At 44.7% G+C, this 21,070-nt stretch overlaps 2 protein-coding genes across 2 annotated transcripts; one reads left to right on the top strand and one right to left on the bottom strand.

The window, feature by feature from the left end:
• Positions 1 to 5,216: 5,216 nt before the first annotated feature.
• LOC144587127 (uncharacterized) lies at positions 5,217 to 12,577 on the bottom strand. Its single transcript, XM_078386609.1, has 2 exons — positions 12,520 to 12,577; positions 5,217 to 11,215 (listed from the first exon to the last, which is right to left on the bottom strand). The coding sequence occupies exon 2, from the start codon at positions 9,782 to 9,784 to the stop codon at positions 5,939 to 5,941; it is 3,846 nt and encodes a 1,281-aa protein (XP_078242735.1). The 5' UTR covers positions 9,785 to 11,215; positions 12,520 to 12,577; the 3' UTR covers positions 5,217 to 5,938.
• Positions 12,578 to 13,729: 1,152 nt separating this feature from the next.
• LOC110090191 (uncharacterized) lies at positions 13,730 to 17,609 on the top strand. The gene is made up of 3 exons (XM_020813767.3): positions 13,730 to 14,066; positions 14,252 to 14,285; positions 16,145 to 17,609. The coding sequence occupies exons 1-3, from the start codon at positions 13,878 to 13,880 to the stop codon at positions 16,576 to 16,578; spliced, it is 657 nt and encodes a 218-aa protein (XP_020669426.3). The 5' UTR covers positions 13,730 to 13,877; the 3' UTR covers positions 16,579 to 17,609.
• Positions 17,610 to 21,070: the final 3,461 nt, after the last annotated feature.

The following is a 21,070-nucleotide window of genomic DNA, read 5'->3' on the forward strand; positions in this document are numbered from 1 at the left end:
AAAATGTGGAGGCACTTTAAATGCCAGCTTTTATATATTTTTTTAATGTGAACTTTTGTGGACAAGTCCAGTTCATCAGACACAAGAGAAGGAGATACAACATGGCAAATATCTATACATGGAATCAAAGTACAGATATCAAAATACAGAGATCATGGTTGGTTAGTTGGTAAGAAATTCAGTGGGTGTTGAATCCATGCAGTTTTAGAAGAGGTAGCTGTATTACTCTGCACAAGTATATTGTAAGGTTGGTGGATCTTCACTGTATTTGATTAAATTCAGTGCCTTTCAGTTCAGTTAGTATAACATTGGGCCAGCTAGAAGATCTTAGATTGTGATGAGTAGCAGTTAAAATTTTAACACTTGGTGCCTGACGCATGTTCTGATCACTCTGTCTCCTGACAGCAATGTGGCTATCAGCTCGGCCAGCCCTCTGATCTGACCCTCCTGTTGACTAATGCCAGGTCTCCCAATAACAAATTCCATCTGATTCATGATCTCACTGAAGAAAAGAAGGCAGACTTGACTTGGGCGGGCAATCTGGGAGGGGCAGCCCTCTCCCAGATGTGTCCTCCAGGCTATGTCTTACAATATCAGGGGAGATAGAAGGGGCGAGGTGGGGGGGGCTGCCATAGTTTACAGAGATTCCATTTATGTCAGCAGGACCACCTTGCTTTTGAGCCCGGGCCTAGAGTGTTTGCACCTGATGGAAGGGCCAACAACAGATTTGGAATAGTACTGGTGTACCGCTCTCCCAGGAACCGAGAACTCTCCCTGCCAGGACTGGCCAAGTTCATTTCAGTAGCAGCATTGAGGTCACCTAGACTATTGATAGCAGGGACTTCAACATACATGCTGAGTTGGAACTGTCTGGCTCTGCCCTGGAGATCATGAAAGCCATGACAGCTGGCCACTCTGGACCTGGTGTTCTCAACTGCACAGGTGGAGAGTGATCTGAGGGTGTGAAACATGAGCTACCCCCAACATTGTGGATAGATCACTTCCTGCTGAAATTTAACCTATCTGTGGTGACCCCAGCCACACAAGACACTGTTCCAAGACCTCCATACAGAGCACGATACCATAGTCTCTCGAGACTGAAGGATGCCTACACACGGTGACCCCTCTCCACAGGGAGCAGGATTATTTTGATCCAGTCCAGTCCAGATTCAGGTTGTGGCAGGCTACTGAGACGGCACTGGCCGTACTGCAGGATGACCTTTTAAGGGAGGCCAATAGGGAAGCATGTACCCATAGAAAAGTGAAGAAAAGTGAAGTTGGAAGGGGCCTATAAGGCCATCAAGTCCTCTGGTCTTAACACTGTTAGTGGATCTGCTGTGGCACAATTTCTGCTGCCCGGGATGACCCAGCTTCCAGTGTCTCTGCCTCTGGGTCGTCCTCAGTTGCTGACATCCTCCTTGGCCATCTCTGCCACAGCTGATCCAGATGACATCATAATTCCTGGCCCTCAGGCATTGTCACTCAATATGACAATGGCCCAGTTGCCATAGCTATTGTTGCTGGCACCCAATCAGGGCCCCTACCATAATTACCAATATTGCTAAATTATAAATACTTTAAGGAAGTAGATGCGGTGATTTCTATTTGGCAAATTAAAAAAACCAAGAATAAAATTTAAAGAAAGAGGAGGAATGGGCTTACCAAATGGTTTATTATACTATAAGGCTTCAACATTGAACTGGATAAAGGAATGGATTATGCTGGAAGATCACAGACTTTTAAAATTGGAAGGACATGATTTAAGATTAGGATGGTATGCATATATATGGTATGGCAAGGGTAAAGATCAAACCATTTTCTTCGATCATATGGTAAGTAAAACATTATACTAGGTGTGGCAAAGATTTTGGGAGCAAATGTATAAAAAAATCCCGATCTGTGTAGCACCGCTGGAAGCTTTTACTCAACCCTCTTTAATGATAGAAGAATGGAGATACATGTATAAAGATTAACCAAAGAACAACAATTAAAAAACATACAAGAATTGGAGGAATTGGGTTTACAAACAGACTGGTGGACAATGCTAAAATTAGAATCAAGGTTTAAAAAATATAAAGCAGTGGGCTTTTATGAGGGGAAGGTACAAGTGTATGAATTAAGGACTTACACTAGTGAGAAAATTATACAAAATATACTTTTCTGTTAGAATATAATATAAAGGATGAAAAGGTAAAAACTGTGATGATTAAATGGGTGCAAAACTTTGGTTACAATATAAAGATGAGTGGAGTCGAATGTGGAACGAGAATTATACATGGCTCAAACCAGTAAATTTGAGAGAAAATGTTTTAAAGATGTTTTATAGATGGTATTATACACCTGTAAAATTAGCAAAAATGGTATCGGGGCCGAGCAACTCATGTTGGAAGTGTTCTTAGCAACCAGGAATTTTTTAAAAATATGTGGTGGACTTGCAACAAAGCAAAAAAAAATTGGAGACAGATAAAAGATATTTCACAAGAAATTATACATCAAGAAATAACTTTTAAACCAAAATGTTTTTGTTGAACATAATTCCAGAAATTCTTGATAAAAAAATAAATAAATATATGCTGTTACACATATTCACAGCTGCAAGGCTGATATGGGCCCAGAGGTGGAAAACGCAGGAAATTCCGAAGAAAGAGGAGGTACCTAAAAAATTATTAGATATTGCAGAAATGGATAGCTTATCAGAGACACTACATGAGAATCCGAGAATATATATTATGGAAAGTTAGAAAATGTTTTATGATTGGGCCCAGAAACAGATATGAGTAGAGAATGTATTAGAGATTACCATATCACAGTCATGAAGTCAAGAGCTTTTTAGATATTGTATGAAAGCAAGTATTCCCGTGTATGTTTTTGTTTTGTTCTGTTGTTAATCCCTTTCCCCCTTTTCCTGTTGTTGTACAGTTGTTTGTGATAGATGATGATGATGATAATCATCATCATCATCACCACCACCACCACCACCACCCTCCGAGTACGATTCTGTAGCCAATTGTGTATCCACCTGACACTTGATCTCTCCAGCCCACACCTAGTTAGCTTGCTAATCAGGAGATCATGGGGCACTTTGTCAAAAGTTTTGCTGAAGTCAAGATGCTGTACAGCATGCCCTCTGTCTATCAGGGAAGTGACCTGATTAAAAACCGAGATCAAATTAGTTTGGTAGGATTTGTTCTTGACAAATCCGTGTTGGCTTCTAGTTACTACTGCATTGTTTCCCATGATTTCAAGAACCCTGAATATGAGGCCGCTGGGTGGGGTCATCAGGGGGTGTGGAGCCATGTGTCATCAGTACGCTGACGACACTCAGCTCTACATCTCCTTTTCACCAACTGCAGGAGATGCCGTTCTGTCCCTTCGGCGCTGCCTGGAGGCTGTACTGCAATGGATGCAGGAGAACGGGCTCAGGCTGAACTCGGACAAGACGGAGGTACTGAGGGTGGGTGTCCCCACAGCTGGGGATTTGGGAAACTCCCTCTCTTTTGGGGGGGGTGACTCTGCCCGCCAGGGATGGGGTCCGCAGCTTGGGGATCCATCTGGACCCGGCACTTATTATGGAATCCCAGGTGGCGTCGATGGTCCGCACCGCCTTTTATCACCTCAGGCGGATAGCCCAGCTGTGGTCCTACCTTGATGTGGGGGCGCTCACCACCTTGGTGCATGCGCTCATAATCTCAAGATTAGACCACTGCAACGCGCTCTACGTGGGGCTACCTCTGAGGCTGCTGCGGAAATTACAGGTGGTGCAGAATGCGGCGGCCAGATTACTCAGTGGAGTGAAGAAATACCAACATATCTCACCCACTCTGGCTGCATTGCATTGGCTGCCCATCCGGTTCCGCATCGACTTCAAAGTGTTGATGCTTACGTATAAAGCCCTAAACGGTTTATGGCCTTGGTACTTGGCGGAACGCCTACTCCCACCAAGATCTACTCGTATCACTTGTGCGAGTCAGGAGGTGAGGCTGAGGAGCCTGACGCCGAGGGAGGCCCAGAGGGAAAAGACAAGAAATCGGGCCTTCTCGGCGGTAGCTCCTCGCCTCTGGAATAACCTACCTCCTGAGATTCGCGGGGCTCCCTCGCTGGGTGTTTTTAAGAACCTACTAAAGACATGGATGTTTCGGCAGGCCTTCCCATCAGATAACTCCTGACGTCCTTTCTTCCCCTCTAATTGTTTCTCTTCTGTCTAACACTTAATGCAATGTAATGTTTTGTGTTTCCACTGTTTTCTTAGTTAGAATTGTTCATATCTTTTATTGTTGTATTTTTATGACTGTTAGCTGCCTAGAGTGGTCCTCACCTGACCAGATAGGCGGGATATAAAATAAATAAAATAAATAAATAAATAAATAAATAAACCCTGTTGGTTTTCCTCTATCTCTCAGCCAATGTTACTTGTTGGAGCGTCCTGCAGGTCATCACAGATGAGGCTCCTCCAGGTAGCCACCCCAAGGGAGGCCCATAAATCTTTTATAGCAGGTAGAGCCTTCTTCACAATGGCTCCATCTTTGTGGAATCAGCTCCCAGACGAACTTCACTGGGCCCCCTCCCTGGCGACAAAGTGGATAGCCAAAATTCCACTTTGGTCAATAGCCATGCTGGCTTGAGATTATGAGTGCTACCGCCAAACACTTCTGGAGGCTACCAGACTGTGGAAATCAGGTATAAAGGAAGAGATATAATTTCTTTTACCTGTTCATTTGTGATCGGGTTCACTTTCAAATTTTGACACCTCCTCATTTTGTGCGGGAAATATCACAGATGTTTTCTTAACTCTAACATCTTTATCTTTATTATTTACATGATGATCTGCACTATTCATAATTGGGTCAAAAATACTTAACTCACGAAACATGCCATAACTGTCCATCACAATTTTCCACCCAAAGTCTGTTGAACTCACAGAGGTACTGGGCCAAACTTCTCCGTGTCAGTGGGTTTCCAGAGGGTTGCACTCCTCACTGCACAAATGGTGCCACAGCATGGGTACCGGGCCCAGTCTCCCTCAGGAGGGGGAGTGTTGTATTGGGAATCCGGGTGGATCACCTGTTGTCCTCTCCCTTTGTTCTTGGGAAATACTGTTACAGACCATTCCAGAGTCTCATGTCTCATCTGTGACAAACCCAGACCTACTGGGATCTGCCACACTTTCATTAAGCTGCCACCAACCATTCCCTATAAGAAGTCACACAGACCAGGGATGGATTTTTAAACAATAAAAAGAATAAGGTTTATTTTAAATACACACAGGGAAAAATAAACAATCAGGTGAATAAAATAAAGTAACGTGGCTTATTCTCACTCATACAAGCATACAGTTTGGTTCACCCAGAACCCTTAACTTGAAGCACAGACCCTGAACCTATCAGTTCTGGCTAACCAACAGACACCTGAACCTATCAGGTTGGTACTCTGACACACAGAAGTACCCTGTCTGACACACAGACTCCCACAACAGCTCCTTCTTCCCAGCTGCTGCTTCGTCACAACCCAGTGTCTCTCAGCATCTCTCAGTGTCTCCTCACCACACAGGCTTCACATATTTATACAGTACAGCCCCTCCTCCTGATGTCCCGCCTTCCACTCCCCATAGGATGGAACTTTCCCTCCAAACCCATGACAGACAGGTAACATCAGTGCTGTATGTAACACCTCCCCTCTTTATAAGTTGTTTTGTAGGGGGAAAGCTAAGGTGCTTTTCACCAAAAAACAACCTGGGTAAAATACACAACAACAATTATACATACCATATTATACTTACTCATACTTACATTCTAAGTTAAACCATAGCAAATAGGCATTTAAACATTTACCATATACATTACATCAATTTACCTTTATTCATACAAACCAAATTCAAAACCAGGTACATTTAACTTTTTGTCATCATTATATACACATAGTCCATGTTCTTTCGCCGTCTTCATTCTTCAGGTCTTCTTGATAAGGCGTCAGCAACACAGTTCACTGACCCTCTGACCACCTTCACTTCAAAGTCATAGTCCTGTAGGTTTAAAGCCCACCTCATAAGTTTGCTATTGTGGGTTTTCATTGTCTTTAACCATTGCAATGGTGAATGGTCAGTACACAGAATAAAATGTCTTCCCCAGATGTAAGGCTTGGCCTTCTGGATCGCGTAGACTATGGCCAAACACTCCTTCTCCACGGTTGCCAAATGTCTCTCACCTTTTTGAAGTTTCCTACTCAGGTAGGACACTGGATGCTGGTCACCATTCTCATCCTCCTGGCACAGAACTGCTCCTACCCCGCTGTTAGACGCATCGGTGTAGATGATGAACTCCCGGTCGAAGTCTGGAGCACGCAGGACAGGATAGTTGATTAACGCCTCCTTCAACCTCTGGAACGCCGCCTCACAGTCGCTGGTCCACGGGATGCGGTCATCAGCCTTCTTCCTCGTCAGATCGGTCAGCGGAGCCGCAATCTCGCTAAACCTCGGGATGAACTTTCTGTAGTAGCCCACCAACCCAAGAAATGATTTGACCTTTTTCTTGGTGTTGGGTCTAGGCCAATCACGAACAGCTTCTATTTTGGCCTCCAGGGGTTTTATCATTCCTCCCCCTACCATGTGACCCAAGTATTTTATTTCTGGGCTACCCAGCTGACACTTGCTGGCCTTTACTGTTAGCCCTGCTGCACTTAACCTCTGCAGCACTAACTCCAGGTGTATCAGGTGATCTTCCCAGGTATTACTGAAGATCCCTATGTCGTCAATGTAGGCCACTGTAAAGTCACTGAGCCCTGCCAAGGTCTGGTCCATCAGCCTTTGGAATGTGGCTGGTGCATTTCTGAGACCAAAGCTCAGGACTCGAAACTCATAGAGACCAAAAGGGCTGCAAAAGGCAGTCTTTTCTTGATCCCTGGGATCAATTCTTAATTGCCAATATCCCTTTACCAGGTCCAATGATGAGATGAACCGACAACCCCCTATGGTTTCAATCAGGTTGTCTAGCCTGGGCATTGGGTAGGCATCAGGAGTGGTTACACGGTTTAATTTCCTGTAATCGACACAAAACCTAATGCTCCCATCAGGCTTGTCCACAAGGACTATCGGGGAGGACCAAGGACTAGAAGAGGGGACGATTATGTTCTCCCTAAGCATCTCGTCCAGCTCCTTCCGCACCTTGTCCCTATAGGGTCCCGTTACTCGGTATGGGGATACTGCCTGCGGGGGTGCATCCCCTGTGTGGATCCGATGCATCACTCCCTTCACTATCCCCGGCTTGTTGGAAAACACCTGTTGATATTTACTAAGCAGCATTTTTAGTTCTTGCTGCTGGTCTTGGGTGAGTGCAGGACTGATCTTTACCTCCTCTGGGTTGTATTTTACTTCCCCTCTACCCTCCCAGAAGGGTAATTCAGCTTCCTCACTCTCAGCTGCTTTTATCGCGAATAAAACCCTCTGTTCCCCTCTGTAGTAGGGTTTTAGGGCATTCACATGAACCACCCTCCTTGCTTGGTTCTCCTCCTGCTCTATTAGGTAGTTCAGGTCTGACATCTTGGAAATGACCCTATATGGTCCTGCCCATTTGAGCTGCAGTTTATTCTCTCTGCAGGGCCTAAGCCAAAGCACTTCCTCCCCTGGGTCAAAGTGCCTCTCTCTAGCTTTGTGGTCATACCATGTTTTCTGTCTGACCTTCTGAGCTTGCAGGTTTCCCGCTGCCAGCTCTAGATTTCTCCTTAGGTCATTCATCAAGGTGTCTATGTAAGTCACAACGTCTTGTGGGTCATCATGGGTGATCTGCTCCCAATCTTGCTTGATCAAATCAAGGGGCCCTTTCACCCCTAAGTGTGCAGCAGACATGTCAGAGTGACCCCTTTTTAAGATCATGGGGCGATACTTTTCAGGTACCACCAGCTGACTTCTGATCCCATCTCCCCCTTTTGAGATATTCCTCAGGGTTTCTCTATATAAAACTCCCTTTTTCTCCAGAAATCTCACTGGGGTTTCAGGTGTTAGCTGGGCGTCAGTCACCTGTTCAAAACACTTTTGGAGAGTGGCGTCTGCCTTTTGCTCCTGTCCAAATCTGCTGTCTGTGGTTAAGGTTTCCACCACAGCTTCTGAACTCCCCTCTGCTTCCGTCTCTGGCTCATCATTACCCCCCTGAACTGTCCCTGTGGTGGCTTGTGAGCGTGTAATCACTAGCACCCGTTTCACATGTTCAGCCAGGTCATTTCCCACGAGCACGGCTGCTGGCAGAGTCGATGAAATCGCTAGCCGCCAATCTCCCCTCCAGCCTTGAAAGTTGACAGGTACCTCTGCTACTGGCAGAGAGATTACCTGCCCCTCAATTCCTGCCACCTTCATGCTCTCATTTGGGATTATAAACTCCCTAGGAATAATATCTGGATGACACAGGGTTACCTGGGAACAAGTGTCCCGCAACCCCCTATACTGACGGTCAAGTATTCCTACGTCCACCCCTGCTGTCTCAAACAACTGAGAATCTGTTTTCACCAGCAAGCAGCGCTTTACCTCTATAAGAGGACCATTTTCCTCAGCCTGGTCAGCAGATGCAGCTGTTCCAGACTGAGTAGCCATAGCAACCGGCTCCCTCAGTGACACTGAGCCTTGCTCTTTCTGGACACAGAACACAGCTTTTGGCTTGGTCCCACTAGAATCCTGAGGCACCATTCCTTTTAGCTGCTTTAATTTCTCACAATCTGAGATTAGATGACCCTTTCCCTGACAGAAATAGCATTTTCTGGTGTATTTTGATTCTCTCTCATCTTGTTTTGGTTTTCCCTCCAAAATCTGAGGTCTTAGTTTCATGTCTGAGGGCTTCCCTTCACCATGGGCCCCTCCCCCTTGCTGGCTTTTCCCTGGTCCCTGAGAGTACTTGCTGTAGGTTTCTTTGGGTTTACCTACAGATTTCCCCTCACCCAAGGGCTTTCTTATTTGGGAAATAAAATCTGCGATCTCTGAGGCTTCTGCCACAGACCTCGGTTTCCTTTCCCTCACCTGGAATTTCAATTCCCCATGCAGGACTGAATAGAACTGTTCCAGTGCTATCAAGTCTTTAAGCTGCTCATAGGTCTCTGTCCCTTCCTGCGATAGCCATTTCTCAAGCAGCCTCACCAATTGGGCCCCCACTTGGGTAAAAGTCTGCTCTGGCTTCTTGGTGAGGGACCTGAATCTTTGTCTCAGCTGCTCTGCATTTATCCCATGTCTGGCAAACACCAGTTTCTTAAACTCTGCAAAATCTTTCATCAGTTCCTCAGGCATCTCGGCATAAACCTCAGCCAGGCTACCACTGATTAAAGACCGCATGATGGTCATCTTCTCAGTTTCCCTCACTGAGAAGTCCACAAACGCTCTTTCCACTAAGGAAAAGAACACCTCAGGACAATCTCCCTTGTGGTACACAGGGAATTTCTTCAGGTCAGCCTTAGACAATTGGCCTCCCTCAGAATCCCTATTATTATTATTGTTCTGGTTCATCAGTTCCAGTTTTCTTAATTCAAACGCCATTCTCTCTCTCTCCAATCTTTCCTCCCTCTCCATTCTCTCTCTCTCTAATTCAAATTGCCTTTGTTTCTCTCTCTCCCTTTCTTCTCTTTCCCTTTCCTCCATTTCAAATTGCCTCATCCTCAGTTCATGCTGTTGGGCTATGAGCAATTTTCTAAGTTCTGGGTTCTGCTCTCCTGTGCTGTCACCCTGCACTGAGCCAAATTCATCCTCAGAACCTTGGTCAATCTGGGGGTCTTTCACTTCACTCATTTCGGCCATCTGGCTTCGAGTCAAGGGCATAATCCCCCCTCAGAACAGGCTGCTTTAAAAAGTCAAGCCTCAAAATAAAACGACCACTTTTTTCCTTCTTGCCTCAGAACCAGCTCTCCCTAGAGATTGCTGCTGTTCTTCAGCACTAAACTTGCAACAGTATCGAGTCAGAGCCTACCCCCCTCTGCTGGGCCTCTCAGCTGGCAAGCTAGATCACTGTTACTACGCAGTTTTGCCTCAGCTTTTTCCCGCCAAAACTAGGCTGCCTCAGAGCACCTTAATCTAAGTCTTCCCAGTTGGCACGTTCTTCTACTAGCGCACCTCCCCGTGAGGTACACCTAGAAGATTACCTACGCGCCTCAGACTGTCCCTGACTAGACCCCCCTTGCTCTGGGCACACTTGCCAAGGCTTTGCTGGACCGCTGGACAACTGGACCAGTCGTATCCCACACGCTGGACACCAATCAATGTGACAAACCCAGACCTACTGGGATCTGCCACACTTTCATTAAGCTGCCACCAACCATTCCCTATAATAAGTCACACAGACCAGGGATGGATTTTTAAACAATAAAAAGAATAAGGTTTATTTTAAATACACACAGGGAAAAATAAACAATCAGGTGAATAAAATAAAGTAACGTGGCTTATTCTCACTCATACAAGCATACAGTTTGGTTCACCCAGAACCCTTAACTTGAAGCACAGACCCTGAACCTATCAGTTCTGGCTAACCAACAGACACCTGAACCTATCAGGTTGGTACTCTGACACACAGAAGTACCCTGTCTGACACACAGACTCCCACAACAGCTCCTTCTTCCCAGCTGCTGCTTCGTCACAACCCAGTGTCTCTCAGCATCTCTCAGTGTCTCCTCACCACACAGGCTTCACATATTTATACAGTACAGCCCCTCCTCCTGATGTCCCGCCTTCCACTCCCCATAGGATGGAACTTTCCCTCCAAACCCATGACAGACAGGTAACATCAGTGCTGTATGTAACATCATCTTGCCCAGTTCCTTAGTGGTAGGGTCTGGAAGCAATCCCCCCAACTTCAAATTAGGAAAGTCTCTTAATAATTCTTCAGCCTTTATCCTTTCATATTCCCGCAGCGTTTCTAGTTCTCTCTTACGTTTCCACAATTCTAATTCCACCTTGAACCATTGCTCTCCCTGGCTACTTATACCCTCCTCCCAAGCTGACAACTCTTGCTCCTCTCCCTTCTGATTCCCGCACTCCACCAAACATATTTCAAATTTCCCGCTTCTCTCTGCTCTCGCCCCCTCCTCAATCAAGTTCTCCTTTGGGTCCATCTCTAAACCAGTGCATTCTGGCTTCCTTCCTCCCTCTCTGCCCTCTGTCTTGTGGGACAACACACTCTCCTCTGGACCTCCTTCACACACACACCTCGACGAGTGGCCCGTCTCCACATTGCCTGGAACTTCTTTCCCATTTTCCCTGTTGGGAAAAATAGTCTGCGTTAGCATGTGCAAATCCCTTTTTATATTGTACCTCAAAGGCATAAGGCTGCAAGCTCAAACACCACCTGGTAAGTCGCGGATTGCAGCCTTTCATTCTATTCAACCACTGGAGGGGAGCGTGATTGGTAACCAATATGAAAGGAGCTCCTAACAGGTAATATTGTAGGGCCTGGATTGCCCATTTGGCAGCTAGTGCTTCTTTTTCTATAGTAGAGTACTTTTGTTCCCTGGGGGATAACTTTTTATTCAGATACATCACTGGATATTCCTTCCCATCCCATTCCTGTGCCAACACTGCCCCTAGTCCATGATCTGGTTTGCATAACTACCCTCTGGTCTTAGCACTATTAGTGGATCTATAAGGGGCTATGGCACAATCTCTGCTGCCCGGGATGACACACTTTCCAGTGTCTGTTGTCCTCAGTTGCTGAAATCCTCCTTGGCCATTTCTGCCACAGCTGATCCAGATGACATCACAATTCCTGGCCCTCAGGCATTGTCACTCAAAATATGTCAATGGCCCAGTTGCCACAGCTATTGCTGCTGGCACCCAATCAGGGCCCCTACCATAGTTACAGGCATAAACCAAGTTCTCAGGGTGAAAGACCCACACTTTCCCCCCTACATGTGATGCTTCTGCTGACAAGTCTGGGTGCAACCTATCAAGGATCGTAGTCAGCCTTCTATTTATTAAAAGCTCTGCTGGACTACCACCTTTGTAGAGTGGGGTGTAACATGTTGTTGCAACAACAATGCTGCCAACTGGTTATGAGTTGAGGGATACCTGACTCCGCAAAAATTGTCATAGATCACAAGCTAAATATGAGCCAACAGTGTGATGTGGCTACAAAAAAGGCAAATGCTATTTTAAGCTGCATTAATAGTATAGTTCCCAAATCCCACAAGGTGCTAGACCCCCTCTATTCAGCACTGGTTAGGCCTCACCTTGAGTGTTGTGTTCAATTCTGGGCACCACACTTCAAGAAGGATGCTAACAAATTTGAACAAGTTCAGAGGAGGGTGAGATGTATGATCATGGGACTGGAAACCAAGCCCTATGAGGAAAGGCTGAAAGAATTGGGCATGTTTAGCCTTGAGAAAAGAAAACTGAGCAGTGATATGATAGCACTTTTCAAATATTTGAAAGGCTATCATATAGAGGAGGAGCAAGATTTGTTCTCGATCCTCCCAGACTTGGGCTCAAGATTAAAGGAAACCAGATTTCAGTTGAATATCAGGAAAAACATCCTGTTAGAGCAGTACGACAGTGGAACCACTCACCTTGGGAGTTGGTGATCGCTCCAACACTGAAAGCATTCAAGAAAAACTTGGATAATCATCTGGCAGATATGCTTTGATTGTATTCCTGCATTGAACAGGGGGTTGGATTTGATGGCCTTGCAGGCCTATTCCAACTTCATTTTTGTATGATTTCAATGATGTCTCCAGGCTAAGACACAGTTTCTTTTTTACTACTAGATATATTCGTGGTAAAAGGGATGTGGTGGTGCTGTGGGTTAAACTACAGAAGCCTCTGTGCTGCAGGGTCAGAAGACCAGCAGTTGTAATATCGAATCCACACGGCAGAATGAGCTCCCATCACTTGTCCCAGCTCCTGCCAACCTAGCAGTTTGAAAGCATGTAAAAATGCGAATAGATAAATAGGTACCACCTCGGTGAGAAGGTAACGGCGTTCTGTGTCTAGTCACGCTGGCCACGTGACCATGGAAACGGTCTTTGGACAAACACTGGCTCTATGGCTTGGAAATGGGGATGCGCACCGCCCCCTAGAGTTGGACACGACTGGACTAAATGTCAAGGGGAACCTTTACCTTTACCTGTATTGGTGGTGTACACCAACACACTGAGTTTCCAAAGAGACAGTCCTGTTACTCTGTTTTAGCACACTGGCAAAACTAAGAAGGAAAAATACAGGCAGAAGCAATAGTCACGGATCAACAGTGCATCACTTGCTTTCATTAAGCTCCAAGTTTTGGAAACATTAAAATATGTTTAATATTTAATACCACTCAAAGTTTCTTCTTTTTTGGGGGGGGGGATTATGGCTATTGCTGTCCAAATAACGTATCCAAGTTTTTTTCGCTTCAGGCTGATATAAGGCACCTTGCCTTGGGGGGGCCACCAACCATTGCAAAACAGTTCTGTACCAAATGGAAGCAGACTGAGGAAAGAAACTGAAGACGAGGCATAGCTCAGTGGTTTAGATATGAGCCAGAGGTTGGGAGTTCATTCCCCAGGGTGCCTTCTTCAGGGAGTGGTAAACAACTAATGTAATTTTTTATCGTGGCTAATCACAAAAGAGAAGCCTCTTCAGCAAGGACGCGCTTTTCTTAACATTTTCTCCCACAGCATTTCGAAACAAGTGGAAAAATGTAGGGCATAGTTCGCAAGAAAAAAAAAGCCGCCGAAGAGTCCTGGGCCAGGAGACAGGAAGACGAGACCGCCAATGGACAGACATGAACTGGTCAAAAAAGGCGCACTCCTCGTATGAGGAAAAAAACATCCCCACCCGCGTTTTTCCGCCATGACGTGACGAGGCGGAAAAAAATCTCTCGTAAGAGGCTATATAAACGCCAGCGCCAGGCCCGAGGCACTCCGCGGCGCCTTTGATCTCTACGATGGTCGCCCCGATGGAGGTCCCAGAGGCGCTCTCCGGTCCGCGGCTCTTGCGCTCCTGTTCCGCCGCCCGCTGCGCGCTGGGGCTGACTGTGTTGTCTCTGGTGGCCTCGCTCACCGCGCTGGTTGTGACGCTGACGAAACAGCCGCCGCTGCCCCGGACGCCTCTGCCGCTGCCTCCCGCGCAGCAGGTAGGGCTGAGGGAGCGCGGAAGCCTGGCTTTTAGGGGGTTTAGCGACTCCCTTCGCCCCTTCGGCGAGCCCGCCTTTCCTGCTCCCGCTCTCTTACTTGGCGAGAGGGCGACCCGTTTCTTCGCCTGGGCTGTTGGAGCGGCTCTTCACGCCAACTTTCACTTTTTCTCCCTTTCTCTTTCTAGAATTACGCCCAGCTCGTGCTGAAACTTAACACCTGTGAGTACCTGAACATTTTTTTGCTCTCTTTGAACTTTTTTTTTATTTTTTGTTTTTTTCAGTCTCTGCAGAATTAAGAGTCGGACGCGGGGTCGGTGGGGGTGCGGGAGCCCTATGGAAAGCGCTTTGCCCACAGACTGCCGGATGGTGTTGACAGTCCTTGGGTAAATCGTGCGAGGAGATGACAAGTGGTTCTGGGATGGGCGGCCCTCGCTGGACACGCACCTTCCCTTTTTTTGGGGGGGGGGATGTTTGAGACTCCCTAAGGACGAACACGGTAGAAGCACGTCAGAGCCCTCCGGGAGGGACGAGTAAAGGGAGTGACATCCTCAATCCTTTCTCCTTGCTTGGGGCTCTGTTTTCACACACCCACGCAGGTGGTTTTCCACTTGCAAGGGGAAATGCACCTGTTTCCCACTTATGGGTGGGAAAACAAGGTTCAGAAGGGGGAAAGCTGCTGAGAGCAGGGCAGCTAAGAAGCCAGGGGGGAAGGTTTAAGCGTTGCTTGCACCATGCTAGGGACCTAAATTATCTTCAGTGCAGCATCAGATCGAGTCAGGGGTGCCTTTTGGATTTACAAGGGGCAGCAGGGCTCTATCAAGCAGCCATGTGTTCACCACCCCCAACCAACCTTTCTCTTTTTGGAGTCGGAAATATGGTCCCTAGCAATTTAAAATGGGGAAGAGGAAATGGAAACTGAACCTGTAAGTTCACTGAGGTCCTGGCATCATTGGAATCCCATTGTCAGGAAGACTCAGAGATTCTCCATAGTGCCTCCCAGGAGATGAGCCAGCCTGTGTGGTCTTGGGCAAGCTGTACGATCCCAAGGCACCTCCAGAAGAAAGGAATGGTAAACCACGTCTGTATTTTCTCCACCTGGAAAACCCTGAAAAGGATTTCCATAAGCCAGAATTTACCTGACAATATCCAATTATTATTTTTTTAAGCTCTCTATAGTTCATACATTATCTCTATAGAACAGTTTTTTCCAACCTGCCATATTTCAGGGACATTAAACAATACAGTACTTCCCCCAATTATACTTCCATACCAATATGTGTATACAGTGTATATACAGTGGTGCCTCGCAAGACGATGTTAATCCGTTCCACGGGAATCGCTGTCTTGCTAAAACATCGTCTTGCGAAACCAAATTTTCCTTAGGAATGCATTGAAAATTAATTAATGCGTTCCTAAAGGGGAAATTTTTTTTAAAGGAACTTAAGGGGTAGGGAGCTGGGGAAGCACCATGAGAGGACTGGTGGGGGGGGTCCCCTCACTGTGATCACCAGCTTTGGAGGTCCCCCGCCAGTCCTCTGATGGTGCAGGAAAAGCCTCCAAAGTGCTCTAAAACGGGCGCGGTTGGTTTCATAGAGCAAAAAAGCCCCATTGGAACCATCGTTTTGCGATCGCTAAAGGGATTGCAAAAAACCATCGTAAGCGATTTTGTTGTCAAGCAGGGCAACTGTCTAGCGAGGCACCACTGTACTGTATGTTCAATGACAATAAACTGAAATTTAACTGAAATTGAATTGAATTCCTAGCCTCATTCCAATACAAGTGTGGGACGCCATACCTGTTGTACCATGATATATTTGGATCAGATTGGAAGAGACAACTCTTAGGAAAGCCTGGATCAGAAATAGTTACTCTGTCAGAAACAGTGCACATGTTAGCAACAGAGGTAGAGGCAAATTCAAGTTTCCTGTAGTACTGTAGAGAATCTGGAGGTGCACTTCTGAGACGAATACAGATCTTGCTCTTTATGGATTTCTTTCCTGGAAATCTGATGAAGCAAAATAAAATAGGATGTTGTGTTAAAATGACCTTCTCCCTTGGTTTCTTTATTCTCTCTGCAGCATCCATAAACGAGAGGAAGCTGGACTGGTACACCAATGAAACAATTCAAGGAGTATATCTTGGACAGTCCTTTGAATATAGCAACAATACACTAAAGGTTTCAGTTGGTGGCCTGTATTGTATATATACCCAGATTAACTTTACACACAATTTTGGCAGTACCGCTAAGCAAGAGGCAATGAATGCTAGTGTGTTGATCCATCGTCATACTGCCGATAGTTCTGATTCTATCCCTATTCTGACTCTGCCCCTGGACCTGTCTCACCGTTCAAAGGGAACAATGCCTTTTAAGGCTGTACTTTATCGACTGGAAAAGAATGACAGACTGCATGTGACAATAAAGGCAAATAACAATGGAAAACATTATGGATCCCTCAGCAGTCGTGACAGCTTCTTTGGATTGTTCCAGATTCTTGACACAGTCCCGAGATGACTATAATCTCTCTCTCTCTCTCTCTTTTGCATTTCTTTTGGATGCAATGTTACACCACTGATCCCTAAAAAGGTAAATTTTTACAGATGCTGTTACTTGAAAGTAACAGTGCTTCCAAACTGTGAACTATGTTAATGTTTGGGCAGTGGGCACTAGACATGGTTGTATTGCATTCTGAGTCAATTTTTATATTTTTATATTTTTTGCGGTACTGGGCTGCTTCTGCCCCAAACCATGGTAGCCATTGAGTTGAAGTACATCAAGCCAACTTTCAGGATATCCTGTTGGCACAGAAAATGTGGACTATTGAACTCCTTCCCAGTGGCAAATAGACTGATCTTTCTGAGCCATTGAGCTTCAAATGAATTGCTTGGGCTAGCCCAATAAATATTTTATGTTTTCATCTTTTGGAGAGCTGATCATAAGCACCCCATATTACAAACTGATTTAGACACTATTCCATTGAAAAGCATTTTGCTATGTGCTGTGAAGGAGGACCATTATGGGAATTAAAAGCAGCACATGGAGCTAATTTTTGTGATTCTTTGGTATAGACCACACCCTTTTCCTTGTTTAATTTGAGTCTGTGGGAGGATGCTTTCTCCTTCTTTTCCTTTCATCCCCTTTTCCTTTTCTCCAGGGAGTCTCTTTGATAGGTAGGCACTTTGTTGCCTGCTTGTGACTGGTGCTTTTTTCTTTTTCCTGCCAACTTGTCTTAGAAACCACATGAGCTAGGCAGAAACCCCAATCCGAGGTAGAAAAAAAATTAAAAGGAAGGACATCATTAGAAACATTTAAAATGTTGAGAAAATTTTTTTCCAACCTTCCTCCTAAATGCAGCTCATGTGGTGGCATTTACTACATTAGCCCAATTTTAGAAATGTTGTAGAATGGAAAAAAAATTATTTTTATATGAATTAATTTGTAATATTAATGATATTTTATATGGATATATGTATTATAGTGACATATTTAGTATTATTTTGAATGTTATTTAAATAAAAGTGGTAATTTCAGTATTTTATACATCACGATTTGTATGCGTCTTTCTGAAAAAATAGAGCTTAGATGTTGTTAGTTACAAATAAATAGCAGTTATAATTCTCTTGTATGTAACTAAAGCATAACTAAATGGTGGGTGGGGGAACGGTTCCTTCCCTTCTTCTCCCACTTTGTCTCTGTTGTAAAAAATGAGCAAGGGGATTGTAAGAATTGTTTCCTACACTGCCTTAAGCTAGTGTGTGCACACATGGGCACATGTGCATGCATGTACGCATACACATTTCCCAAGCAAGCTGGTGCTGCCTATTCTCCTGGCCTCCAAGAGCCAACAAGGGCAAATTATCCCTGGCTCTGGCTGGAATAATTTGTTTAATAGGTTCGCTTTGAGATGCAGTATGTCATTTGGAGCAATCCTTGCATCCACAGCTCAAGTGGTCCTATCTGGCCCTTCTTTTCCTTTGAAATATATATATATATATTCCCCCCTCCTTCTCCCTCCTTGTCTCCTTCACCATGCTTTGCCTAAACTGCATCATGGGAAATGGAAAGCTTTTTCCCACTGCCCTGTTGAGGGAGATGGAGATGGGGAGAGAGGAAGCTTTCAATCTTTTTTATTAATTGATAAATTGCATCAGCACTTCCATGGGACTTTAAAAAAAACTTTGCTTCCTCTTTGTACCCCTCCACAGAGGAGTAGGAAGATGATTTCAATTTCCTGAGTCTGCCAAGTGGCTTATGCAAAAGGACAGCTTAAGCCATCTATTTTGTTTCAGTCCCAGTGATCACACGTGCTGCAACTGCACCAAAAAGGAGTGATCCTACCTACAACTTCTCACAAGGAGGAGCCTCTGGCAGGGACCGGGTACGCAAAGATTCACAATGGCCTATATATCATGCTGAGAAAAAGACTGGACCAATCTGTCCCCAGAGTGAACCATATATATCAGGACAATCTCTGTCTGATCACACCCAGGGTCTCTAGTTTAACCCCAGTGTCTCCTGGTAATGATAGCAGCAACTTCTTCAGCCAGCTCTCATATGCTCTTCAGCATGTTTTTTTTTTTGAATAAGAAATTTGAAGAAAATCCCCATGCCTTCAGAAAGAGACAAAAAATTCTCAAAGCCACAGATTTTGTCAATATTTGAACTGAGGCAAAGCTGTATGTTGGGTATGGTGAGAAATGTACTAATATCATTAGCGGCTGATCAGGTAATTTCAGATAAGAAATATTTGCGACGAAGAGCAGAGATTTCAGTTGGACTTCAGTCTATTTCTTTATATTGAAGGTCCATATCTGTCTAGTCTTGACAATGGGAAACACTAAATCAGTGTAACCCTGCATTGGCTTTTGCACGCATGACGACTCAAATTATTTCTCAGAGTCCAAAAAATACATAGCCTGTTTCAGGCTTTTTTCATGACATTCTCAATGCTTTTTTATTCTGGAAAAAAACCCTCTTGCAGACATCATTTGGAACAGATGTTTCACTACTTTTTTTCTAGTGTGTGGTGGCAAATTGCTTTGCTCTCCTAGCAGTGGATGTGGCTTCTAAGGAACATGAAAAAAAATGCTATTAGGAATGTCCTCCTGCTTTCTTGGACCTTCTTTTTTTGTCAGCCTTTGTAATCCAATTGCCAGTAGCCTTCAGGGAAGCATGCTGTAGCTGCAAAAGAAATGGCTGTTGGAATGGTAACCTCTTCATGTCCAATTTTAAAATAAACTTTTTGGTGATCAAATGGTCCAGCGGACACCGCCAATATCCGCCAAGAAGCATGTATAACTCTGGTTCTGTTACCACAAACCTGCATGGATTTATTTGCTATGCAGTGGTGCCTTGCTAGACGATTACCTCGCAAAACAGTTAATTCGCAAGACGATGGGTTTTTGTGATCGCTATAGTGCTTCACAAAACTGTTTACCCTATGGGCGATTTTTGCTAGACAATGTTTCAGTCCGTGCTTTGCAAGACAGTTTTTTTTGAGGGGGGGTGGTTGGTTTCGCAGGATGATGATTATGACAGCTGGGTCCGCACTTCACAAAACTTTTTTTTAGGGAAGTTTTTTCGCAAGACCGAGTTTGACAGGTGGGTGTGTGCTCCGCAAAATGGTTTTCCTATGGGCGATTTTTGCAAGACGACAATTTTTTCCACATTGGAACGCATTAAATAGATTTCAGTGCATTCCAATGGGGAACCGCATTTCGCAAGACAATGTTTTCACAAGACAGCAATTTTTGCAGAACAAATTAACATCGCCTTGCGAGGCACCACTGTATCTAGCTATTTGCATGTTGACATTTAAAAAAAAACTTTAGTGGCGCAATAGATTAGTGTTGGTTTAGCAAGTTGAAGTCTACACAAGCTGTGAAAATAATGGCTTCTCCCTGACAAGAGGCGGTATTAGTCATTAATCAAAAAAATTCCATTGTATGAATAGAAATTATCCACAACTGAATCCTCCACTAAAGTTCTTTAAATTTGGAGATGAAGAAGATTTAAGATACAAACAATATCCAGCTAGAAAGGAGTTACTAATTATAGGTTCATGGTAGAATTAACTTTTTCTTTTCCCTCCTGTAATCTGCGTTCCAAACATTTTTCTTTTTTTTATTCATTATCCAATTCAGTGATACCCCACTTCCAAAGAGAGTGTGAAAATAAAATGAAATAAAAAGAGTCCTGTTTTTTCAAAGAACTAAACAAAGAACATTGTTTGACTTTCCAGTATGTTTTAGACTGCAGAGCTGTGACTTTTATACTTTTGAAAACAAGACCCATTGTAGGTGCTGTGTGGTTTCTCATCCCAAAAGTCCCCTGGAAAAGCACATGTTTGTGTCTGAAAGATCAAACCTAAATGCCAGACAACACTTCCCAAACATCTTTCTGAGCCTCGGTTAGCCTGATCTAAGGGAGAATAATTTCCTTGAGTTTTCAAGTAACAGGGAGATGACTCAATTAAAATTTTTGAACTAGGCATTAAGTTTACTGGTGTTTGGTTTTTCTTCCCTTTCGCACTGGCGGAAGACCTAAGAAGCAACACTGATTGTGCCAAAGTGACGAACCGATTTACCCCCTGTAACCTCCAGTGGTCCTCCTCCACCTCATTTTTTGGATGAAGATTGCAGAATTTGAAGCAAAGGCTAGAGACAGAAACCTTCACTTCTGCCTTTTTAGCAATTTGCCATCCAGGGGATGGTACAGAAGAAGGAGGAAGTCCTATAAACTACAAACAAGGGCCTGGCTGTAGTACACACAGGAAATCTTTTTGTGAATGAGAAAAATGACTCAGAATTTGTCTTTTGAGCAAGGGTTGGGTGGGATAAAGGTTGTCAGAGGTTTTTGATCCCTCCCCCCCCCCTGCAAGGGAGGCATAGTATAGCCTAATGCAGCACTTTACATAGCAAAGTCAGTTTCTTGAAAAAAAAATGAAAAAAGTCCAGCAGTACAATCTAATGAACATCTATCTGTTCAGAAGACAGTCTTGCTCATT

This window comes from Pogona vitticeps, chromosome 2 (genome assembly GCF_051106095.1).
Source record: "Pogona vitticeps strain Pit_001003342236 chromosome 2, PviZW2.1, whole genome shotgun sequence".
Taxonomy (NCBI): domain Eukaryota; kingdom Metazoa; phylum Chordata; class Lepidosauria; order Squamata; family Agamidae; genus Pogona; species Pogona vitticeps.

Coding starts and splice junctions, on each gene's coding strand:
- LOC110090191 (XM_020813767.3), top strand. CDS start 13,878: ATGGTCGCCCCGATGGAGGTCCCAGAGGCGCTCTCCGGTCCGCGGCTC. Junction 14,067..14,251: donor CGCTGCCTCCCGCGCAGCAG/GTAGGGCTGAGG, acceptor TTCTCTTTCTAG/AATTACGCCCAGCTCGTGCT. Junction 14,286..16,144: donor CGTGCTGAAACTTAACACCT/GTGAGTACCTGA, acceptor TTCTCTCTGCAG/CATCCATAAACGAGAGGAAG.
- LOC144587127 (XM_078386609.1), bottom strand. CDS start 9,784: ATGCCCTTGACTCGAAGCCAGATGGCCGAAATGAGTGAAGTGAAAGAC.